The following is a 24,011-nucleotide window of genomic DNA, read 5'->3' on the forward strand; positions in this document are numbered from 1 at the left end:
TGGGCTGAGCCCTCCCACACAGGCCGTGCCGTGCTGCCTCCGCACGCCCAACCACTGCCAGGACCTAGGGACCGGTGCTGGTTTCCAGGAACAGATGGAGGCAATGGCATTTTGGACAGTGTCAGCCATTTCTGCAGTGAACAATTTCTGGCCACAGCCATAGCTGTTCAGTGCTGCAGCTGCACAGCCAGGTCATTGCACGTAAAATTTAAACAAGCAAGGGTTATGACTCTCTTCTGTGCGCACCCAGTCCTGAATCAGTTGCCTGTTCTCAGCTAGGCCTGGCCTGGGCTGCCTGTGGTCAAGTGGAAATTCTGTTTTCTTCCTATATTTGAGTGACCACTCACAGCTGGCCCTTGGGAATTTGGCTGAATAGGAAGACTAGAAGGAAAAGCCTTATCCCGAGTTAGAAGCTGTCACAGCACTCAGTTTGCCATTGCCATACTGAGAAATTTATTATTTGTAAAAGAACTGTGCCTGGGACTAGTTTTTAAGCCTCTGCATCAAATGTCTCCTTATTGAGGGCTCATGGAGTCGGTAGTGACCGTGGCTGACAGCAGCTTTGCTTCGTGGCTCATTTCTGTCATGTTTCCGAGGTTGGCCTGCCCTGCGTGAACTTGTGGTTGCAGGCCAGGGCTGAGGTGGGCATTCAGGAGCAAAATGCAGCTCCTCGAGAGCTGCTGAACTAGCCACTGCTCCGAGCTCCCGCCCCCCTTCAGCTCATCCTGAATGCCCACACCACACATTCTCAGGCCCTGGGCAGATGACAGCTCCTCTGCCTTCCAGCAGCTGAAGTGCACGATATAAATAACTAACACTGGAGAACAGCTTTGGCCTGGCTTGTTCCCACTTTGCTGCAATAAATCTTGGAGCCCTTTTTTAGCCTTGACCCAGGACTGAGGTCTTGATAGAAAGAAATACCTCTGGTGTCAGGCAATTTCATTGCAGCAGTGTCATGGTTTAACCCCACACAGCCCCTCACTCACCCCTGCCCCAGCAGGATGGGGGAGAGACTTGAAAGGGTGAAAGTATTAAAAACTTGTGGGTTAAGATAAAGACAGTTTACAGGTAAAGCAAAAACCATGAACACAAGGCAAAGCGAAACACAGCATTCATCCACTTACCCACCGACAGGCAGGTGTTCAGCCATCTCCAGGAAATCAGGGCTCCATCATGAGTAACTTGAGAAGAAAAACACCCTACTGCTGAGCATCTCCCCCTTCCTCCTCCAGCTTTTATTGCTAGCTGTGACGTCCGAGGGTATGGAGTAGCCCCTTGCTCAGTCAGGGTCAGCTGTCCCGGCTATGTCCCCTCCCAACTCCTTGCCCAGCCCCAGCCTACTCGCTGGCGGGCTGCAGAAAAGGCCTTGACGCTGTGCAAGTGCTGCTCAGCAGGAACTAACACATCCCTGTGTCATCAACAGTGGTTTGGTCACAAATCCAAAACACAGCCCCATACAAGCTGCTGTGAAGAAAATTAACTCTAGCCCAGTCAAAACCAAGTACAAGCAGAAGAGAGCATTGCTGCTTTTTTAGCATCTTTGGCAGATTTTTGGGGGGAAAACATGATTGTGGGGAATGATACCTGGTAGGTGCTCAGGACATGGCCTCACAGCGTCGACGAGGGGAATGGAAATGTTTCTTGCTGATGGAAGCAGACACTGAAATCCTGAAAGAACTAGAAACCAGACACCCCAAATGAAAACAGGAGGATATAATTTATAGATGTAAAATATTTTTATTTGTAAATGCTGATCTTCTAAATCTGTTTCCACAAATTCCAAAACCCATAACACTCTGTATACTTCAAAAAATTCTTTTTTTTTGTGTTGTTTTTGTGTTTTTTTGCCAACATTAGATACTATTATACAGAACAGAAAAAACTGTAGGACAAATACTGGTAGGATGTTGGAATATTGTACAAGAGAAGAAAAATATTCAAGAAACAATTTCATACAGCTATTTATCAAGAGAAAAATATATACAATTGATTTATTCTGTAAGATAAAAATACATCATGCCATATACATTACAAGTTCAGAACTGTATTACTGAATATACCAACAGTTTACAGTCCACTTTAATTGTGCACACAAAAAAAAAACTTCATTTTTTTATATTTAGCCTGTGAAGTGTCAGTACCAGAATTTTAAGTACAAAATAAAAAGCTAACCTGGTTCAAAATGCTGATTAAATTTCTACAAGCAAACACAAAACAGTGTTTATTTTTTTAAAGAAATGTAAACAAAAACAATCCATACAAACACATCTTTAAATTACATTTTCCAAACCCCTATTGCCAGAGTCCTGCAGCTGCAAGCACGTTACATCTAATTTTTTTCCTTGTTTTCCTTTTAAGAAGGCTATCATATCAGACTTAAGCTCCAACTACATGATTCTATGCTGTTTACATGATTTAATGTAGGCTGAACAGTCACCTCATCTTGACTACTTTTGCTGAAGAAAAAACCATGTCCAGCCTCTATTTTGGGTGGTTTTAGCAGTTATTCACAGTTATCACAAATTGTAAGCACAAAAAACCTGACTTAAGAAATAGGGATGCAACAATATAATACAAATAAAATTAATCTAAATTACCCAAACATCTACAAAAGTCAGAGGTGTAATATACATGCCCTTACCAGGCTTAAGGTTTACTTAAAAAAATTCTAATAAGACCACAGTTGAGACTGCTTGAAACATAAAAAAACCCCCTCTCTTTAAATTGAGATTTTGGTTATTCCGTAATTGTAATCACATGTCTGGTAACACATGAGATCATATTGTAACATCCCTATTGACAGTTTATAATAAGCACCCGAACTGCTGCAGAGTCTGGTAGCATTTGGTCAATAACTATTTTTATACTGTATTTTTTTTCTCAAAATATTTACACTTTTGTACAAAGTAACAGAGTTTGTTAGTTCTGCAGGTAACAGCAGCAGCTTGGCTTTCTTCTAACTTTCTTTTTAAAAATAGCTTCATTCACTTATTCAATAATAAATACAAAAAGGTTCTCTTATTTTACAGAAATCAAAAACTACAATAAACTGACTCATGGAATCAAGTATTTAAATGTATTTTAGTGCAAGTTATTTTTTCCCTTAGCTCTATCCCTAAGGAAGTCGTTTCAGTACATTCCTTGTTCAGTGGTGTCTACTTTTATTTAAAATTTTTCTTTAATTAGAGGGCCTGCCCCTTTATCAAATAAGGCTGTGGCCAGCACTTTGGACTTCTCCCTTTCGCTGGTGATTTCAGTCTTACATTCATATATGCCCACCTGCACTCCCGCAGGTCAGCCATCGGTTCTTTGCCCAAGTTAAACAGTTTCTCCTTAATGAGCTCAAAAACAAAAGTGCTGGACCATTCTGTTAATTCAGTTTAACCTCCACGTGTCTGGAAAGTTAGCTTCAGATTTTGCCGGCTTGCTTCTGGTGCTTGGTTTGGTTTTTTTTTCCTTTTTTTTTTTTTCTTTTTAAATACTTGAGTAGAAATCTGTACTTCCAGAAGTGATTTTTTTTTTTCCCCCTTCAAAAAGGCAACAATTTTCCGTCGACAAAATCAAAATGTGAATCACTTCTTCCTAGGGACAAGCAACCCTCAAAGACAGCAAGGAATGCATTCTAGTTCATCCACTTTCGGCAGTTTACAGCTCCACAGTGACATGGAATCTTGTGCTGGTCATCTTCGAAATCAAACTTGTAGTCATAGCAGAGCTGGAAGAAGATGCAGGAGGATGGTTATGGAAGAACGATCTACCACAGCTTTCCTTCTACCTACAGCTTAAATAGCAAACCGCGCTAGAGGCTGCACTGTTAGGAACTGGCAAGGTTTAAAAGGGAAGAAGGGAAGGGAAATGTCACCCCTCCTACCCCAGCACAAGTTGTGCTACTGGCCGTGGACATCACCCGACTATCTAGAAATGAACGCAAGGAGCAACAGGTAAGTGAGAACAAAGGCGAGCGCCCTACCTCCTCCCCCTTCTGGATTCTCCTGCTGGAGCTAATGATAATCTTGTGTCCTCTCTCGAAAGTTACCACCTCAGCCACACAGTTAGGTGCACACGAATGGTTGATATACCTACGAAAACAGAGTTTAAGAAAGGTAACCTTTTAAGAAAACGCACCTCTTGAGGCAAATCTAAACCAAACCTTAGAATGACCTTAGCTTCAGGGGCGCACTGACTTCCCAGATACAATTATATTACTCTGTACTTGTTTCTTTACCTAGAAAACGTCAAAAAAATCAAGCGTTAAAAAAAAAATCCCATTCTTTCTTCATAGCTGCCATGAAACAAAGATGAGCAAAGCTAATGAAAAAGAAGACATTATTTCAGTGGAATAGTCCGAAGACTGAATGTACCAGCTCAGAGCATAAAAACCATTGAGAAAACCACAAACCCGAGTCCCTCACAAAGAGCCCCAGGCCAGGGAGCGTGGATGACTCCCCAGAAGGAGGTCAGAGATCTCTGCAGAGCCACCCACCTTGCAGGACCTCCCGTCAGGGTAGCGTCGATGACGTGGTCATTGTCAATGCGGAACATGTACACGCCGCGGTTCTGAAAAACAGAATTGGAAACAAGATTCTTGGAGACTTTACGTAATTGTCAATGATCAAAACGAGGCAGCAGGGTGGGCTACCTCCGAGTGTCCTCCGCTTTCGGGATCAGACATTGCCCACAGGCTCAGGAGGGAAAGCGCGAGTCGCATACTGCCCTTGCCCTCGCTGGCTTGTGAGGGAGTGGATGGGTCACAAACATTAGATCTCTGGTGAACTACCATTTCCCTAATAGCTTCTGTACTGCCTTTCATCCAGGATCTTGAAGCGCTTCACAAATATGTGCTGTTACAATACCACCGAGTTGCACACAGGAAGTTGCTTTAAATTTAGATGTTCTCATGAAAAATTGAGGTCCTGGCATCTCTGTCAGAGCTGTCTTTGTCGTCTGGGACAGAGGATATATATTACCTACCTGGCCAGGGTGCTGTGAGATTTATTAAACATTTAAATACTCTGATCCTTTGATAAGAAACATTGTAGACTCCTCTGGTTTTATTTTTAGCCTACTGCATTTATAGCACAGCAGAAAACAGAAATCAGGGGACCCGAATTCATCAAATAGAAGAACAGCATTTGTTTTGTTGTATGAACGTTTGAAAGGGGAAGGCGAAAGAAAGAGCGAACAAACACCACCCGTACCTGAGATTCATAAAGCTTCTCCTTCCTGTTTGCTACCTCATTCCGGATAATAGTTCCAATATATTCAATGACCATAGTGTGCTTTTCAATGTCTCTAGCAGCATATAAGCCCAGGCCCTACAAAAAATATGTTGCTATTTAGAATTTTGTAATAAATTTACATTTACATTGCATTCTTCACCGTGCCCCAAAACTGTTCCTGCAGAAAATCATGTGAAAAGTAAACTACCCAGGAAGAATGAATCGGCCCCGATAGGTAACGGATGCTGTAACAGCCCAGATGCAGAACCCAGCTTCACGTTGCATTTTCGAGATGCAAGAAAACATACTTGGCTTCTATCGGGGTGAGAAAGCTTCTCTTACACCTCTGACACCTGACTGTGTAAAGATTATAAATCCACTGAAAAATAAAGCCAGCCTTACTAGAACGGAGAAACCTAATAGGAGCACAACAGCACAGTTAAGTCCAACCTAAAATAAACAACTGTGTTCATAAAAGATTAATGACAAAGCTTTCGCAAAATAGTCTGTGGAGCAAAACCACCAACATGATTACATAAAGCAACAAGTTTATTATTTTTATGAATGCAAACAAGTATTGGACTCTCCATGCTGGTCTCATACCACTTCACTCAGCTTGGTCTGAGCATGTCATACTTCCACTGTATATTCGTATTTTTATTAAGTTTTACTAAGTTTTTGAGAAATATGCTAAAAAAACCCCAAACCTCCAAAGAAACTTTTTTGTCTAGATGACAGCAACAAATGAATTCTTAAGATATTGACAATATCTTAAGTAAGATTTCTTTCTAGTTAAGTCTATGGAAGTGATTTGGCCCCAGAAAAATTGCCAATTTGGGGACGAGAGTTGAAGGAATTTTGCAATTCCTTTAGTTTTAAATATAAATTTTATAAAAATTTCTACAGAAAATATACACAAATATAAAATTTGTCTAAAATATATGTAAATGAAAGTATAAGTAATAAATTTTAGTATACATTTCCTAAAATGAGAACTGACCTGAATCCGAGAGCGAGCTAGATACACATTGGACTTCCATTCAGTTTTCATTTTGCGGTACTGAGAGGACTTGGAATGGACGAACTGCTTACTGTAAGGCGCGTTCAGTTCTCCCGTAACTGTGCTCTGAAATGACTTCGATGTGCTGGTGCTATTCAAGGTGTGAGGCCTGTAGGAATTGGGCATGTAACGGGAAAGAATACAAGAAAAACTGAAGATTTCTCTGAAAACAGTCACAAAACCCATTCAAAATTCCTTTAGACATACAGACACTGAAAGCCAGCTAGCAGAGACAACAAAGCAGTTCCTTTGATTCGGGCATGCACATACACAGCCAACGACGACAGGGTTTGTAAGCAGCAGACGAAAGCACAAATAACCCTAAGCAGCCTATAAACCCTGGGCTGTACTATGTGAAATTAAAACAAAATACCTTAACACAAACCTCTTGACATGGGTACTCATTTTAGGCTCGGCACGGGCACAGCCCGTGGGGTTGATGGCAAGAGGGAGTTCCATTAAGGGGTTTCGGCCATAGCGGAAAGTGTAGTTCTCACAGGCCTCAACCCCTGGCAGCTGCAAAAAAACAGACAAAAAGAAAAAAAAAATCCAAGTAATTCTATGTTAATCGTGGGTAACAAAGTATTTACTTTTCCACACTTATTCCTGTTCCCCTTCTCATGTGTATATCCAACAATTTGGGGTGGTCCAGCAAGAACTGGGATGGTGAAGACTCACCGACTCAGCAATCCTGGCCACTGCAGAGACTGTCAAACCAAAGAGGTCTTCACCCTTCAAATAGCCGGGAAACAGCTGGAGCATTTCAGATTCTTTTCTAACAGAAGCAACGGGCTCCAAGATTTTATCCCACACACCTACACAACCATATGGGAAAGAATTACAGGGATCAAAAAAATAAAAGGCTGTCCTACTGGTTTTCAAACAAACGCCTGAGGCTATCAGGAACCAGAAACCAATACTGAAAAAGCATTCTGTCGTTGGTTGCATACACAAACAGGCCGGTGTTTCAAAAGTGAAGCGGAGAATCATTTGGCAAGTTGCTATTTTGTCCTGAACAAAATCCCAAACACACACAACATTTCCACTGCACCCTCGATTCTCAGGAATGGACTTGTAGTATTGGCAGCATGGAAACTTTCAGTCCTCTGACAATAATAAGATAGACAGATTCTCCTGAAAAAACCTGCACAAAGTAGAATTTTCTGAAAATAAACTATATATTCTATTTCCATTGATTGATTAGTCAGCTCTCAGTTGTATGTGGGCAATTCGCCCGGCAGTGGTTTGACGGGGCAGAGCGAGACTGAGCGTGTCAGTACTCGCAGCACGAAGGGGTTAAGACCCAGAGCATTACAGGCCACGCACACGTTCACCCACCATGCTCCCAAGACCTGCCTGGCATGTTCACAGTCTCAGGTATCATTCCTCACCCCACCAGAGACAACGTTACCTGCCCTGAGAACGACATGGTCAACTCAACCGTCTTTTTATTGCTTACTAACTTGAGCACAGCTGATTTGAAGATAATTGAGTAATGATAACATATTTAAAGAAAGTCACTTTTCATGAGAGGAAACCTATGCTGACATTCCTAATATTTTAATTCACTTTCAATACTCAGTCCTGGGTCTCCTCTAGGAACTTGTAACAAGTCCTATTTGCAGCTTATACAATTTGTTCAAATGTGTCCTCAGTCTTTGTAGCACGATATTAAAAATGGGCCCTGGAAATGGGCCTAACTCTAAGCGTTACATTAGAATAGTCTCTGCAACATGTTACTTGAAACATCTGTCATACATCTGGTAAGTATCAGCAGCAACAAAACTAACAGCAAACCCACAAAAGTCACGATCTTAGTTCACAAACTTTACCTTTTGGTGTGGTGTCAGTAAGGACCAGATCTTCGTGGCCTTGCTCCACAACCTTGATGACAAACAATGGAAGCCCGTCCTTCTCCTCAATTGAACAGAGATAGCGACAGCGTCTGTTTGCGTATCTCATGCTCCAGTACAAGCGGCTGGCCTCGTAACCCACGGGGAAGAGTGCTTTTGAGGAGTGGAAGGCCTGCATCTGCTGTGGCAGCAGCTGACCGACAGCATGGAAAATCAGGCTTCCCACACGGAAAGTGTGGTCACGTTCTCCTCGCTGAACGATGCTAGCGATCTGCCGCACTTCATCACGCTGAACGTAGACCCTCCTGAAGACTGCAAAGTAACTAAGTTCTTGCTCATGAGTTCCCTTTGGTTTGTGCATGGGGCAAAGCATGGTTTTGTCTTTAAAAAACATGCATTGTGCTTTAATGGCACAGGTAAAGTGATAAATATTGGTGCACCTTAACCTGTGACAACCGCTGGTGGCACCCATTTTGTGACAAAACATGCATTTCATTTGCAAGCCTCTTCGCAGTGCTAGTTCCACGTTTATTAAGGCACCAGCTTGTGTCTCGTAGACTTCTGTAGACCAAAGAGCACAGTTCAAATGGACCCAAAGGTCTAAATCCAGGTTAAGAAGCCTTGCTGGTCCATCAGTTAATCCATCACCTTCCTCGTGACAGAAGCAACATTTCCTGTAGTCCTTAGGCACAGGATCTGGTTTAAGGGTTGTGCCCAGTTTTTTAAGAAATTCATCTATTTCTTCTTCACAAGGAGGTTTGAATGATCCTTTAGGAATCACAATCTGAATGCTCCACTTTTTCCATTTCATTCCTTTCCATTTCTTACTTGGAGGCCGACAGTCATTAAGACTACTGTGTATTGCTTTTAACCTAGGTTTTAGTTTCACCGTTACCTTAAGCTCATCCGGTTTTGCCTCTACCTTGGCTGCTTCAAATGCAGGGGGGAACATGATGGGAGGTGATGATGGTGGAGAAACTTTTTCCTGCAACTGAGGCAGACAGTGGACATCCAGAGTGGAGATGTTGTTGCTGTACTGATGGAATGCTTTAGGCGGCCTCTCTTTCATCGGCGACTGTGGCAAAGATGGAACCGACTCCTGCTAGATCAATAGAAAACTCTTAAGAAAAAAATCTCAAACCGTTAACCATTAAATGTATCTTGAAAACACTGCCAGGTCAGTATGGAAAAGGCTACTCAGAATGCCTAAAATTCATGATGCAGCAACAGAGAAAGATGGAAATTACCCTGACCCGTTGTGGTGGTGCATTCCTTCCCCCTTTCCCTTGGATAGCTCTACGATCTCAGAAATTCCAGCTAGGCCCTGGCCTTTGTGTAACGAGTTGGGTGGTCAAGCGTCCCTTGACCGCATCAGGGACTCGTGCATGGCTGAGGCAGGGAACAGCACTGACTGTACCGGGCACTCCTGTTACCTGGCCGAAGCGGGTAACCAGAGCAAGAAGAATGGGATGATCCGTCATTCCCTGACAGCCCTGGAACACTCCTTATCAGGATCATAACCCAAGTGGAATGACACCATAGTTATCAAAATTCCATCATTTTACTGATGACTAAAGCCAATCATCTCGCCAACCTATGAACAGTGGTCCCAAGTAAGGCCCTTTGAGCTCCCCTGGACCGCAGCGGGCTGTGACCAGCATCTCCTGGCGCGGGACGCCTCTCAGAGTTTCGCAAACTCTCCAGTTTGTGAATTTTGGAGGACTGCGCCAAGCTGGCGATGGGACCTGGGCTAAAACCCTCTCCTCCTTGAGGCTCAACCCTGACCTGTTGAGAAATGCTGAGACATTGGAAGTGAATATTTTCACGGAACTCGAGGGCAATTTTTAACAGGTATACCTTTGTGTGTGTGTGTGTGTGCGTGCATGTGTGAATCGATCTGTAATCAAGTTATCATTGTGATTAGCTCACTTTGGAAATCTTAAACTAATCCATGATTGTTGCTAAAATCTTATGATTTACCTCAAACTGTAAATGAACCTCAAATTGCTGCTAAATACATATAATCCTTTATATAGAGCCCGTTGACCAAGTCTGAGTCTAGAACTGGACCTATCTGTACCTAAACTCCTCTCTGAGAAGTTTAGAAAGCAAGGGGGCCTATTCCGAACATTGTGACTCAATGGGAGGATTTCTTTGTTCCTTGTAGCCTCTCTTTTCCTTTAGACATAAACCCTTGACTAAATCTGAACTAAGTCTGGATTCACCTGCACCTAAACTCCTCTTTGAGAAGTTCAGAAAGCAAGGGAGCCCATTCTGAACCTCATGATTCAATTGGAGGGTCTTCCCTACTCTTTACCCCTTTTGTTTCTCTGCTCTCTCTCTCTCTCTGTATAAAACATTCTATTTCTGTTTTAATTTAATCTTCCTTTGATGTTTTAGTAAGTAATAGAGTAGACCTTGCCATCAAATGCTGTTAAATCACATTTTTACAAGCTTCTATTAAAATTGCTTTTGCCAATACCCTTGACAGTGATTCTTTAAGTGGCCTAAATCACTCATTCACATCACCCGTGTCATCACAGCTTGTACCAGGACACAGAGCACAAAAGTTCTCCCAGTCAACCTAGAACATCATGCCCTTTAATACAGAAGAGGAAGCACAAATAATCCTTTGTCCAGGTTTTGAATGAAAAACTACTCAATTGCCCTACATAAGCTAACTGACAGATTTAGTTCTTAGGTATTTTTAGAAAGTTTTGTTACAACACAAAATAACCTTAAGATATGGGTCACAGAATTAATTTAAAGAGTAAGAATCTTGTTATTTGGTAGAAGCAGAAGATTTGGAATTAATGCCACATATTTTTCCTGGAAACAAGTAAGGAGGAAATTTCTGCAGGGCTCTAGATTAGATACATCTTGAGGACTTAACTATTCAGTCACAGTAAACAAGAATTATACCTGCAGAGATTTGTTAATTAAAAAAAAAAAAGAGAGAAAAAACAAGAACAACAAAGGAAGTTTAGATTAAGAAGTGCTTAATGTGGTTTGTATGATTAATATTGAAAGACTAAAAGGAAGGATCAAGAGGCTGAACATGACATGTAATCAACTTAATTATATAAGTGCTGATGCATTTGTGCAGAAATGTTACCCTATTTAAATACTAGTGAAATAGAGTTACATGGGATACTAAAAGGATGTGGATGTACACATGTTTATCTTCTCCAGGTTTGTTTTTTTGTTTTTTTTTCTTCTGAAAAATAAGTAGAACACATTTGAAGGAAGGCTGCAATTTTTGCAGTAAATATAGGACTATGAAGCACATGGCCTGTTCTGTCCACTGGTTTAAGAAAAAAAAAAGGTACATTTGAACTAGAAAAAGCAGAAACCAAGCTAGTCAAAAGAAGTACTCAAAAAATTTTATCTACGAGAAAATAAACTTAGCAGGATCATTTATTCTTGAATGGAGACTATTCCACTTCTGGTCATTAAACAAACAGAAAAATTTAAGTGATCTTCCTTTGAAATGGAATGAACCTGGACATAGCAAGAAATAACGCCCTGTGTGGAAGTGCTGAATTTCTCTAAGGTGTTGTATACCCCTTGCAGTGTCTGTAGGTAGAGAACTACAGCCTACTATTTGGGACCACCTGAGAAAAATCCCTGGCCTAATTCCACTTTCAGCTGAACAAATTTCTTATAATGTCTTTCTCCAGTAATTAGAACCTCTTTTTCCTCGTAACTGTCAGTTAGCAGGCTCTTTACTAGTGTTTTGGTAATAAATGCTTTAAAATGGCAGCTTTGCCCAAATAAAGTAATGGAATAGGATTGTATTTTTCCAGTTACATTGAATAAATAGAAGTCTTTTTGCAAACTTGCTGTTCGGTTATTATTTGCACAGTTGTAAATCTTACTGTATGAGCCAAATCAAAATGTGGAATATGGCCCTTAAAGATGTACCTATGGTTCTGTACAATGCCCAGAGAACTTAAATGACTACATTTTGAGACTATATCTTCAAAGCCTGTGAGGACAGCAAAAGGTGGCTACTCTTCCGCCATGCACCTCTGTCAGACAGGAAGTTCTGCAAATATGAATTTTACTTCATGCTGCTGGTTCAGAATCTTAACGTCTGAATACAGAGCAGCTCATTTATAAACCTCTAAAATGAAGTGCAAACTTCCCCCTCGGCCCCTTTCTGTTCTTCAAAAGAGAGCTGCAATAATTTCTGCTCACTAGGGTCTACCAGCATTTGATACTTACTTTGTTCTCTGAGTTTTTTGCTTGCACAGCTGCTGAATAAAGAACAAAGCAGTTGTTGCTACAGAATACAATGTCCTTCATTTTATCAGAGCCTTCTTGGGAATCCTGGGAATCAAACATGGAATATTATCAGAAGTGCATTTTAATACCATTCTTCACATAATAAGTGTAATGAAACAAAGTCTTCCAATCTGGCTAGAAATTCTCTATTTGTAGAACATTTGTGAAACAGTGAGCGATACTGTGATATAAATAGATTATTTGACAGATCTAACGTTACCTCCACCTACAAGCTTGTTCTTCAGCATTTCTTGCCTTTAACAGAAGTTTAACAATCAAAATAAAGCATTCCATACCATGCACCCATCTGCTCTGTAGGCCCACTTGCAAAGTAAAACCCATTTTATTTTATCTTTAGATGGCAAAAGAATGTCTATTTCAGCCTAATCAAAGACAGAACTTACTGTTTTATCTACTGATCCATCTGCAAAACATTACTGGGAACTCAGTGCTTTTCTGACTACATGAACCCATTACTTGTGTATATAACTTTTGACTAGATACCTTCGTTGCATAATTATTTCCATCTCATTGAAAAAGCAATGGTACTTTCTGAATGAATGACAGTTCCCAATGTAAATACAAGAGACTGAGACTGAAATCCAATTCCTGCTCAAAAAGGGTACAAGTATTCTTGCTCTTACAATACTTCCTGACATGGCAATACGGTGTTGCCTTACAAACAAGCTTGTTTTGAATTAAGGTCCCTGAAGTGGTCATGGAAGGAGACTAGTAGCAGAATTTAGGAAGCTGCCATATATGGGACCTATTTTATGAAACGTACTGAAATTCATTTTACAGAAGTAACAACTTTCACCCTTCTTATTTGTACTATGAATGTGCTTGAATGTCCCATCCTGAATTAGGACACACATAGAAGGGAGACTACAAAGAAACCTGGAAGTGGTATCAGTCGGCGTGACAAGCAGTAGTCTTTGTTGCCTTTGTCTGCTCATTCACCATTGCATGCAAGAAACTATACTTCCACTGCAGTACCTGTTTAAGGAAAGGCAGGTCTTTGAAGGACTTCCGCACACCACTACCAAGGACCACAACTTTGCAATGAGAGCACCATCGAGGTCTCAATGCTGAGCCTTCTGCAATATTCTGACTGTGATCCTTATAGCCAGCTATACCTAGAAAATAGGTAAGTGTTAGAAGCTGCATCTGATTAAACAAAACTTATGAGAAGTCACAGTATTTTTCGGTGGTCTAAAGGAGTAGCATCCTCCTGGATAGGGCATGGAAGGCCAGCTTGAAACTACGTCCTGATGGGGAAATGGTTTAAACTAGACCAAAACTAACTGTGCGAACAAAAAGGCAAAAATACTTTCTTGTATAAGAAATGAACAACTAAACCAACACAGGAATACATGCTTTAACAATTGTGTCAAGTTTTCCAGCATAGGAACAATCTTTCTGAATGATGGATTTAAAATCAGACTGGACAAAAAAACCCCTAATAATGTTGGGAACTACCGGAAGAAATATCTCACCGACAGCGACATAGACAATATGATGGAAAACAGAGATGAATCAGACCTATTAAGTTATGGTTAACATCAGGAGCAGGTCCACATGTACTGATCACGTAAGAACAGAAAAGTATTATTTAAAACATGAATCAATTATTTAATTCTAGAGCATGAATTTATGAGGCTGAAATGCATTAGTACTGACTCAGTTAAAATTTTGGTACTGAAAACTTGAAAGAATTAATGCCCACTCACCATTGCTGTTTGCAGGAAATGGCACATTAGGTTGCTTCAGTCCGTAAGAGCCTAGGATCCTGGCAGGTCCCATGGATCCTGCCTGAGGACCCTGGAGTAGTAAGTGTTGCCTGTACTCCATAGATGGGTTTGCTCTGTGACTGTTGGCGGTTGCCATGGAGGATGGGATGTCTGGAGCATTACTAACCTCATAACTGTTGGGAATTCTGACGTGGAGCAGGTTGGAGAATGCCGCTACAACGCTACTAATGTTCTAAAAACAATAATAAAAACATACCTTTGTTTTCATCAGACAGGCAGTTAAGATAGCAGTAATATAAATTATTAAAAGATTGCAACAGCTGCTTTATTGTACTATGCTATAACCCCTTCAGATTCTCTATACATAAAATACATTAACTGCTGTTGTACTTTATATATGTAACACAAGCTTATTTCTTTTACCTCAGCAGCTGTGGGATGTAAAGTAATTGCTACAGATATAAGGCCAGATTTAGGACCATTCTGGGATGGTCCAAGCTGAGAGGCAAAAAAGCCAGAACCAGCTAATGCTCCTGAACCAGGTTCTGATTTTATGTAATTCCTTTTGGCTTCCGAACCTGAAAATAAAGCGAAATACACCAGGTTAATCCTACACACATGTGAATGCAAAAAAAAAAGCCTAGTTCTAACTGTTCACCCTGCTGCACTCTCACCTTTTCCAGTACTGCTAGGTAGGATGGGAATGATGGGAGATGGTACAGGTTCTGGGTTCTCCTCCTTTACAACCGACAAGTCTGGATACCTACTAATTTCCATTCCCACCACGCTTTCAGGAGAGGAAGAAGGAACAAAGCTGTCAGGAGTGTCCCTGTCCTCACAGTGATCTTGAACCCTGGAACAAAACCCAAAAAAGCTGTTTTGGAAACGGCCTAAAAACCTTTGGTAAGCCAAAGTTATAAATCATGACAGGGAGCTATAATGAGCTTGCTTCTTGCTACTAGTCATGGAAAGCAATTAGGTGGTAGGCCACTCCTGGGTATCTCATACTCCACTGCACATGGTAGTTACTTGGGAAAGATACATAAATAAAAACAGAGGCACTAACAAAGCCCAGGCTCCATCATAGAACTGTCTGCTCCCCACAGGTCTACCTACCTGTGTAAAAAATTACTATTTAATATTTAAACTTTCTGGCTTAAGTGTATTCATCAGTCCATCCCCCCTCATCCACACACAGGCTTCAGTGCTTCAAAGCCACCCAACTTTTGTTTAGGCAAGGTAAATGGTGGCAAAAGGGAAGTTCTTTGTAAGGAGACTCATGTTCTAGCAAACATTTCTCACACGGTAACAGAAACTGAGTAGAGCTGGAGAGTTTTCAGGCTGACTCTTGCACAGTACTGCTGTCTGGTACAACAGTCATGGACTGTCATGGTGCAACAGCACCATGCCGCTCCAGGAAAAATACCAATTTGTATAGTTTTCGTCCACTTTTAAGAGAGCAAGGTAATGAATTCTTAACAATTTAACAGAATCTAGAGTCTAGCAATGGCAGAAGTCACCTATTTCACTATGCTGCTCTCTACACGTGGAATGCTAAGAGTTAACCAGGACAAATTATCCCAGTTCTCTGCACTGTGGGGCTGTGCACAATGGATTTCATTTCTTCACACCTTCAGAGTCTCATGTCCTACTAAAAAAATCACAGAATCTGCTCCAAATAAGTTTTTGAAGATGTCAAGGAAAACCTACCTTAACTCCTCCTGATTGTTGTGAGGTGGTGTTGGAAGTGAAGCAGGCACATCCACAGTTTTAGGGCCCTGAGCCATTGCTCTTGCTAATAAATCATCTTGTGGTCTGAAAGGCAACTGGAACTGCTTTGGTCCCAGAGCTTTGGTAACTAAAACCAGAAACGCACAGCACAATGAGACATCTGTACAGCTCTTCCATTGATATATATTCTGTGTATCGGGGTATTGGTGGCTCCCTGATACAACCAAGGCATAACAGCAGATGGTGACACTTCCATCCAACTTGTAGTTTAAAAATTTGTGACCGTTCATGATTAATCTCCATATTTACAAAAACCTGCAAATATTCAGCAAAAAGGGCTTGAAAGGCTTTTGAGTGTGCCTTCTGCCAGTATGAGGATTTTGTTTTTACTTAAAAAAAAAATAAAAATCAACAACTTTGTAACAACAAAGGAAAAGGGGTGGGAAAAAGGATTTTAACCACTGAACAGTCCTTACGAAGAGGCCGTATAAAGTTTTATGTAATAGAAAGCAATTCTAATTGAGCAAATTACAAGCATCAGAAAATATATACTGACTACATACAAAGCCTGCTGAGGATACATTTTGGGTAGGCTGCTTTTGAGCTCACTCAACTAACTGGTTAGTCATTTGTACTGGACATAAAAAATGGATTTTAAGGTTTTCATTTCTTAAGAGTGCTTCTAGCTCTCAACATGTTTTCAGAAGGGAATAGGGAAAATCATTTGACATTATAGTGGTGTAAAATAAAGCTGGATCATAATGATTACAACCTTAAAGGGTCTAGGCATACTGTTTTTATAAAAGAAGACTATAGCAACTGAAAAGCATCCCAGTTATCTATTCTGTAATTTGCTACAAACTTGATTCACTTCTTACAGAAACAATACGTATTAGTCTTACCATCATGACCTCCTAACATACCAGCCTTGCCAGCAAGTTCCTCAGTGGTTGCAAAGCCATTTACCAACTTCTGGCACGCCACCGGAGGTGGTGTGGGAGGAAGAGAGGCTGGAGGTGTTGGAGGATTGCTCAGATTGTTCTGCTGCATGAGATTAAAGAACCGTAAATCAGTCATGGAACACATACTAGATAATGTAACCCACTCACATATTTTTACACCTAGAGGTAGCACTGATAAGCAGTGATAGTTAATTCTTAAGTATGTGACCAAACACATAAAAGTATCTACTATAAAAGACACAATGCTTTGCTTTTCTTGTATCAATGATATTATCAGACAAATAGTTTACATGAGGAGTATACATTACTGAAAGAAGATATAGCTAAATTATTTACAGAAAAGCACAAAGAACATTTTTAGAAACAGTCTGGGAGCCCCAGCAAGTTCCTAAAGCAAAGGTCTGAACTTAAGATTGAGAAAGCTGTTCCGCAGTAACTCTCCATCACCATAAACAAGTGTGCTGGTTTTGGCTGGGATAAGAGTTAATTTTCTTCATAGCAGTTAGTATGGGGCTGTGTTTTGGATCTGAGATGAAAACAGTGTTGCTAATACAGGGGTGTTTTAGTTACTGCTGAGCAGTGTTTGCACAGAGTCAAGGCCTTTTCTGCTTCTCACACCACCCCACCAGCGAATAGGCTGGAGGTACACAAGAAGTTGGGAGAGGACACAGCCGGGACAGCTGACCCCAACTGACCAAAGGGATATTCCATACCATATGATGTCATGCTCAGTACATAAACTAGGGGGAAAGCTGGCCGGGGGACCGCTGCTTGGGGACAGGCTGGGCATTGGTCAGAGGGTGGTGAGCAATTGTTTTCATTTGCATCACTTGTCTTTCTTGGGTTTTATTTCTCTTTTTTTTGTTATTTTGCTTTTCATTCCTATTATTACTACTATTATTATTTTATTTCATTTTTTAAACTGTTCTTATCTCAGCCCACGAGCTTTCTCACTTTTGCTTTTCCGATTCTCTCCCCTATCCTGCTGGGGCAGGAGGGGAGTGAGCGGGCGGCTGTGTGGTGCTTAATTGCTGTCTGGGGTTAAATCACAACAACAAGTCAGCTTACCCGATTTTCACTAAAAGGGACGCTACCTCACATTTAGCACAGGATGAGCTTTCATGGAAGCAGTTACCATGGAAAAGCAGATACTCTGCAAGTTCACACTCCAGGCTACTTCTCGCTAGCTTACTGAACTGCCCGTATTTTAAACGAAAATTAAACGAGAACTTCAGTATCTGCTCTTGTTGCAGTCATGCCCACAAAGCTAATACTTATTATTCAGTTTTGACCACAGCAACTATTTCTGCTAGGTCCCATTCTCAGCTTACATGCCATGTGAGGCTGGAGTAAACACCACTGTTTTTTAGTAAGTTACTGAAGTTTTTTTATATTAGGGTAGCCAAGCAGCAGATTTGATTCTGTCTGTTCGCTATCTTGCTGCTCTCCCAATATTGCCACTCTGATCTCTGAGACCGAGTTTTAAATTCTGGGGGTTATTAGCTCATCAACAATCAGTCTTATTTTGTTCAGAGTTGTCAGGTTCTTAGTTAGGGCTTAGTGGACAAATGAGGAAAGTCTATTTCCCATTTAATTCACATTAAGAAATACTTTAATGCTTTCAAATACTTTGCAAAGTACTGAGAATTCAGCCTTTTCTGCTCCATGAAACTGTAATTACAATTTTCACTGTTTAGCGTCCACTTGTAAAAGGAATACTTGTAGTTTTTAATTAGTTTACAACACAGTTTCCAGAACTGATCTCCGCTTTCAGAGAGTAAAACAATGGTGACTGTTTCACCACTGCACTGTCTATCTAGTCTAGCAACAGAAAATTATTTTCTTCTGGTTGCATAAAAGGCAGGAACTCTAACCAACTAGTAGTAATAATGTCATAAATTTCTTTTCCCGCAGAGAGCACACAATAGAAATCCAGATGAAAACACGATGGAAATCCAGATTAAAACAGTACCTTGTAAATGAGCTGGGAGTAGTAATCTGAAGCCCCATCAAGAGTAGCACTACCAAAACTTCCTACAAGTCGATTTCCACCATTTAGCTGGCCACTGCCGTAGGGAAGAAAGTGTGCAAAGCTCACTCCAATTATTGGTTCCATCAAAGGCAGAAGAGAAAGCTGCTATATTAAAAGAAAAAGAAAGTTAGAAATTACTTTAACATCAAGCATCACAAATCTCCAAACATCAGTAGAGTGGTTTCTAATTTAAAAAAATAATTGGAGTTTACCCACTATCAGAAAACTGTGTCAAACAGAGGGCTCTCTGGTTGTTAAGGAAGGTGGTCCCCTGCCCATCGGAGCCGCATCCCTGGCTCCCTGCTAGTTCAGTAACAGAGGTTGCCAGGGCTGACAAGAACTCCATGACTTTGAGACTGCCAAATGCCTGCCATGTCAGTAGATCTTCCAAATGGAAATAAAGCCAAAACTTAAAATTTCCTAGTTTTGTGGAAGTTTTCATTTTCTCCACCCTGTACTCAAAGTTCAACTTAATGATCAACTTCATTTCCATCATGAGAAGCCCACTCTTTCAAGTGTCCTCTTGATGCATTACCCAGCATCTGAATACCTACCTGTTTTAACTGGATGAATGTATCAGCGTTAGGGTAAATAGTTTGCTTTTCTTCTTCCTCTTTTTTTCTTTTCTTGGACCGAGGAGCTGCCTTCTCTCCTGTCCGCTGAGTTCGCTTATTTCTCTGTTTCTTGGTTTCAGGTACTACATCTGTTCTCTGAAGCTGGCTGTTACTACACCCAAATGTACCTTGCACCTGGTTTCCTGCAGTTTGCTGGTATAAAAAAAGAAAGTGAAGGAGAAATTTTGACATTTTAATATACAGTTCATTCCAATTTACTGCACAATAGTCTAAAAGAACACACACAGTATAATAAATCTCATTGATAACAAACTGTATTTTACGGTTTGTTTACTTTGCTGCCTCACTGGCAACTGTAACTCCTGTACTGTCCCTACACACAGAATTATGACTTATCTTTAACACCACTGACATCTGAAAACATCATTAAAAACTCACAGACCAGAAACATTTTCTTTTGAATACCCCCTAAAATAAAGTTACATGTGCATGCAACCTTAAGAGATTTTCACGAGGGCCTAATGAAAGGCAGATCTGGTTACAGAAAAAAGGCGTGTAAGTTAATAAAATACAAATGTATTTTGAGGTTAGAAACAAAAACAGTGTTGTGAAACACTTCTGGGTTGTACCATTTGCTTAAATACTTTCAGTACGAATTTGCAAAGCCATTCTTCACATAAAAGGATAGTTGTGTAAAAGTAATCAGAATGGGATTTGGTAACGCCACAGATAGTGGCAAGCCGAAAGAAAGTCCAATTTCTTTTTATCAATTATTATTTTAAACAGCTCTACATGACCCCTACCACGAGTACTCTCACCACTATTCCTGTCATACGTGTTTTAACCGTGGATCTTTAACACTTACCTAAGTTACCTGCTGCTCACAATTACCTTTATTTTTATCAGTATTCATTTTGAATGCGTTTACATTTTGCCTCAAGGATGTATTTAGAGTTTAGGCAGTCAGAGAACAAAACTGAGACTAAAGTCTACAATAAAACGACCAACAAATCTAAGTGTAAAGTGTATCCTACCTCCACAGAAAGCAATTTTCTTTAGGTCTGTTTTTAAGAATCTTATAAATTATTAAATCATATAATGCCATTAATATAAAGAATTAATGTTCCCTTCCATTAAAATAAAATTCATTAGAGAAATATTCTATAACACAGAAATCCAGCAACTGTAGATTTAACAGTTTCACACTTCTGCCAAAAATCCTAGAGCATAGTCTCTACCAAAATTAGAGACAATATATGATTTCCACAGGCAAAAAACGAGCATGGACTTGGTTCCTTCACAGAACACTCCAAATGGTGCAGCTGAAAGGGTGTGAAGCCCAGCCCTATACCTCTGCAAAGGCACACAGGTCATCCTATACATGACTAAGGTGGAGACACAGAAGAAAGCAGCATACAGACATACCGTACACTGTGCAGAAACACAGCAGTAGGTAATTAAGAGTCGTACTGTAAAATCTTGCCTTAATCTTGGTAAATATTAGGAAGTGGAATTTTTTTAAGATGATTATCTATAGAAAAATAATTTTTTTGCATTTTAATAATTTCTGAATACCCTGATCTATGAATTCATACTAAAACTTGTTCTTTTTGTAACACAGATGATTTACTCATGGAGAAAAGGCAGAAAGGGGGGTAAAAACTCCTTAAAGCTTTTTATTCCACCCTTGTGCAGGTAGGTTATCCCCCCACCTTTTCACAAATGCCCACGGTTAAGGCACAAGCTAGCCTTTGATTGTTGATGACCACTGTATAACAAAACCACTAACAGGCTCACCATTCCTTCAGCTGGATTCTGCTTTTCTGTTAACCTCTTATCCCCAGAAGCCTCCTCTTCTGTTCGGCCGCTGTTCTCTGATTTCTGACTTAGAAGAGATGAGGACTTCTTATTTTTAAGCAGATGTTTCAGCAATTCGTTCCCTGACTCCCCTTTCGCTGCTGGAACGCTAGCTGGTTGTGCTGGACTCTGAGCTGAAGAGGCAGGTTGTGATGTGACCTTATCTTCTTCCACCTTAATACTGCTTGGATTTTCTGGTTTAGGCTCACCTTGACCTGAGCACTGATCAGTTTCTGCCTTCTCTAGTTTAACTTCTTGAATGCTGGTAGGTGTATCTGTTTTAGCCTTTTCAGTCTCTGTATTTACACTTGGCTGTTTCTGTGGCAGACTGCTGTTGGGGAGCTTACATTCCAGCTCTGGAGAGGTCTGGCTCTCTCCTGTGTTCGATGCTGATGGGCCCGTTAACTCCACTGACTCTTGTTCATCTTGATGACGTGAAAGTTCATTGGGGGTGTTAACTGTGGGGGTGGAGGTAGAATCAGAAATGGTTGGAGTTGATGGTGCAGTTATATCTGAATGTGGAGTTGACGGGGCTTTTATTGACTCGGCATCATCATCCTTTTTCTTTTTTCGTGTCCTCTTCTTTTTTCCTTTCTCTTCTGGGATTATGTCAGAATATAGCTGTATAAGAGACTGGCTTGATCCAGGGAAGTTCGCTGCCTGGGGCACACTAGTGTCTGAACCACATGGGGCACCACTACTGAGTACTGTAGATGAAGGTACAGCAGAAGCAAATGGAGGCCTGACTTGGTTCTGTGTAAAGGTGGCCCCAGGAAGATTCCCATGAGTTTGTTTTACATTATGGAAATTAGGGGCTCCACCTGGAACAGCAGATGCATCAGGTCCAAAAGTTGTAGGTCCCACTGACCTTCGCTCACTGCTTTGCATAAAATTTGTGGCAGGAGGCGAGGTCACAGGACCTTGTTGCAGAATTTGCCCCATTTGTTGCTGCTGTTGATGCTGTGGAGACTGCTGAAGAGGTCGCGGAGTTTGTATGAAATCACAAGGTAGATCAGAATTAAAGAAAGGTATCTGAGATAAGGATGTTTTGTTATTTAATTCAGACCCTATCATACTGTGCTGTTCTAGTTCCATTCTCTGCTGTAAAGCCCTCTGTCGATCTACCTCCTGCATAAGCTGAATGCGCTGCCGTTCCTGTTGCTCTCGTAAACGCTCCTTTCTTTCCCGCTCTTGAAAACTTTCACTAAAAGGGTTATTGTCCTCAAACTCCACCCTTGGTGGTGGCCCTGACTGTGCAGTTGCATTTGGACCAGGCACAGGAGCTGGTGTACCAGGAGCAATTGGCAACAGTGTCATTGGAGGCTGCATCCTTGCTGGATTCATGGAAATATGACTTGCAGGGGCATTTGCAGATTGCCATCCAGATAAATTTGGCATTCTGGTTGGGTTGGATTGCCCAGGGATTACCACTGTATGCTGCTGATGCTGGAGCTGTTGTGCCACCATGGGGAAGTTTTGCTGATTCATTGCTGGTGATGTTCCTCCTGGAACCATTGGTGGTTGAGCCTGGACGCCTGGCATTATAGCATGGGGTGCCATTCCACACTGCTGCTGCTGCTGCTGCTGCTTGATTCGATATTCCTCAATTAGTTCTGCATGCTCTTTCTGCTGCTTTCGAATCTAAAAATTGAAAAAGTCATTATTCATCTCTGACATGTACTGACTATGTAAGTACCATAAAACATGTTACTCACCATTATAATTTTAGTAGAAAATGAACCTCAGGCAAAAACAGCATTTCTGCACAGTCTTCTTTTCTCTCCCTTTTAAAGCCTAAATAGCCATAATTTCATCAGAAAAACTACCCATCCCAAAATTTTAGAAAAAGTAACAGTGTCTTGAAGTTCTAATTACATACCAAGACGGCACTGTGCCAGAGAATATACAAACCTAAACCAAAAGTGATCCCTGTCCTACAGATCTTATCATCCATGCACAGGATAACAATAGTTGAGAACAGAGAGGAAAAAGGAAACAGTGAGATGGATGATCTTCACACATCAGGAAAAATTTTTAGAAGATGTAATCGAAAAGGCAAAGTTTGCAGGAAAACAGTGAGGTAGACTCCCATTTATGCACAGGCAGATCCTCAAACATCACACTGCAGATGAAAATGGCAACCACTGCTTGAAAATTTTAAATTTTGGGATGAAAATAAACTTGACTTGGACACTGAAAGTTAAGCCTAGTAGTTTATTCTTAAGGCAAGCAGGAGAAGCCAGTGGAAGGATATGACAGTGTCAGCCAGACACAGATACCCAATTACACTGCTCTCTAAAAAAAATAAAACAACTTGTAATCCACTGGTTAATAATACATACATTATTCGTTAGATTATGACTTCTACAACTTCCATTTGCTGTTTATACTGACAGAAAAAGTCCGTAACGTAATTAAAAATGTTTGATAGCACTCTCCTTTATCTGGGGCAAGAGACAAACCAGAAAGTTCAGGATACCAGAGATATTACAGGTGACACTCCAGAATGCAGGACAGATGCACCCAAAAGGCTATTTACACGGGAATCTCAGGTCCAAGGTGATTTACAAGCTCTGGCTGGGCGTTGACACCACCAGATAAACAGTGCCGCTGCATAAAGCCACCAACCGGATTGATCTGCATTGCACAGTGCAGTGCTCCAGGGGGGTATACAGCACTAAACC

General features: G+C 40.9%; 1 protein-coding gene across 1 annotated transcript in view; it reads right to left on the bottom strand.

Moving 5' to 3' along the window:
* Window positions 1–1,739: 1,739 nt before the first annotated feature.
* Window positions 1,740–24,011, bottom strand: part of KMT2C (lysine methyltransferase 2C) — a 205,568-nt gene continuing 183,296 nt past the window's right edge. Inside the window, exons 43-60 of the mRNA XM_059818961.1 lie at window positions 21,268–22,968; window positions 19,450–19,662; window positions 18,836–19,000; window positions 16,804–16,945; window positions 15,881–16,028; window positions 14,845–15,023; window positions 14,594–14,748; window positions 14,150–14,402; window positions 13,416–13,555; window positions 12,360–12,464; window positions 8,112–9,231; window positions 6,958–7,094; window positions 6,653–6,795; window positions 6,220–6,388; window positions 5,199–5,315; window positions 4,484–4,557; window positions 3,971–4,079; window positions 1,740–3,715 (exon numbers count right to left, since the gene is read on the bottom strand). Coding sequence (XP_059674944.1) covers window positions 3,623–3,715; window positions 3,971–4,079; window positions 4,484–4,557; window positions 5,199–5,315; window positions 6,220–6,388; window positions 6,653–6,795; window positions 6,958–7,094; window positions 8,112–9,231; window positions 12,360–12,464; window positions 13,416–13,555; window positions 14,150–14,402; window positions 14,594–14,748; window positions 14,845–15,023; window positions 15,881–16,028; window positions 16,804–16,945; window positions 18,836–19,000; window positions 19,450–19,662; window positions 21,268–22,968 — 5,163 coding nt within the window. The 3' untranslated portion in view covers window positions 1,740–3,622. The remainder of the gene's footprint in view (window positions 3,716–3,970; window positions 4,080–4,483; window positions 4,558–5,198; window positions 5,316–6,219; window positions 6,389–6,652; window positions 6,796–6,957; window positions 7,095–8,111; window positions 9,232–12,359; window positions 12,465–13,415; window positions 13,556–14,149; window positions 14,403–14,593; window positions 14,749–14,844; window positions 15,024–15,880; window positions 16,029–16,803; window positions 16,946–18,835; window positions 19,001–19,449; window positions 19,663–21,267; window positions 22,969–24,011) is intronic.

This window comes from Gavia stellata, chromosome 6 (assembly GCF_030936135.1).
Source record: "Gavia stellata isolate bGavSte3 chromosome 6, bGavSte3.hap2, whole genome shotgun sequence".
NCBI classification, from domain to species: Eukaryota; Metazoa; Chordata; class Aves; order Gaviiformes; family Gaviidae; genus Gavia; species Gavia stellata.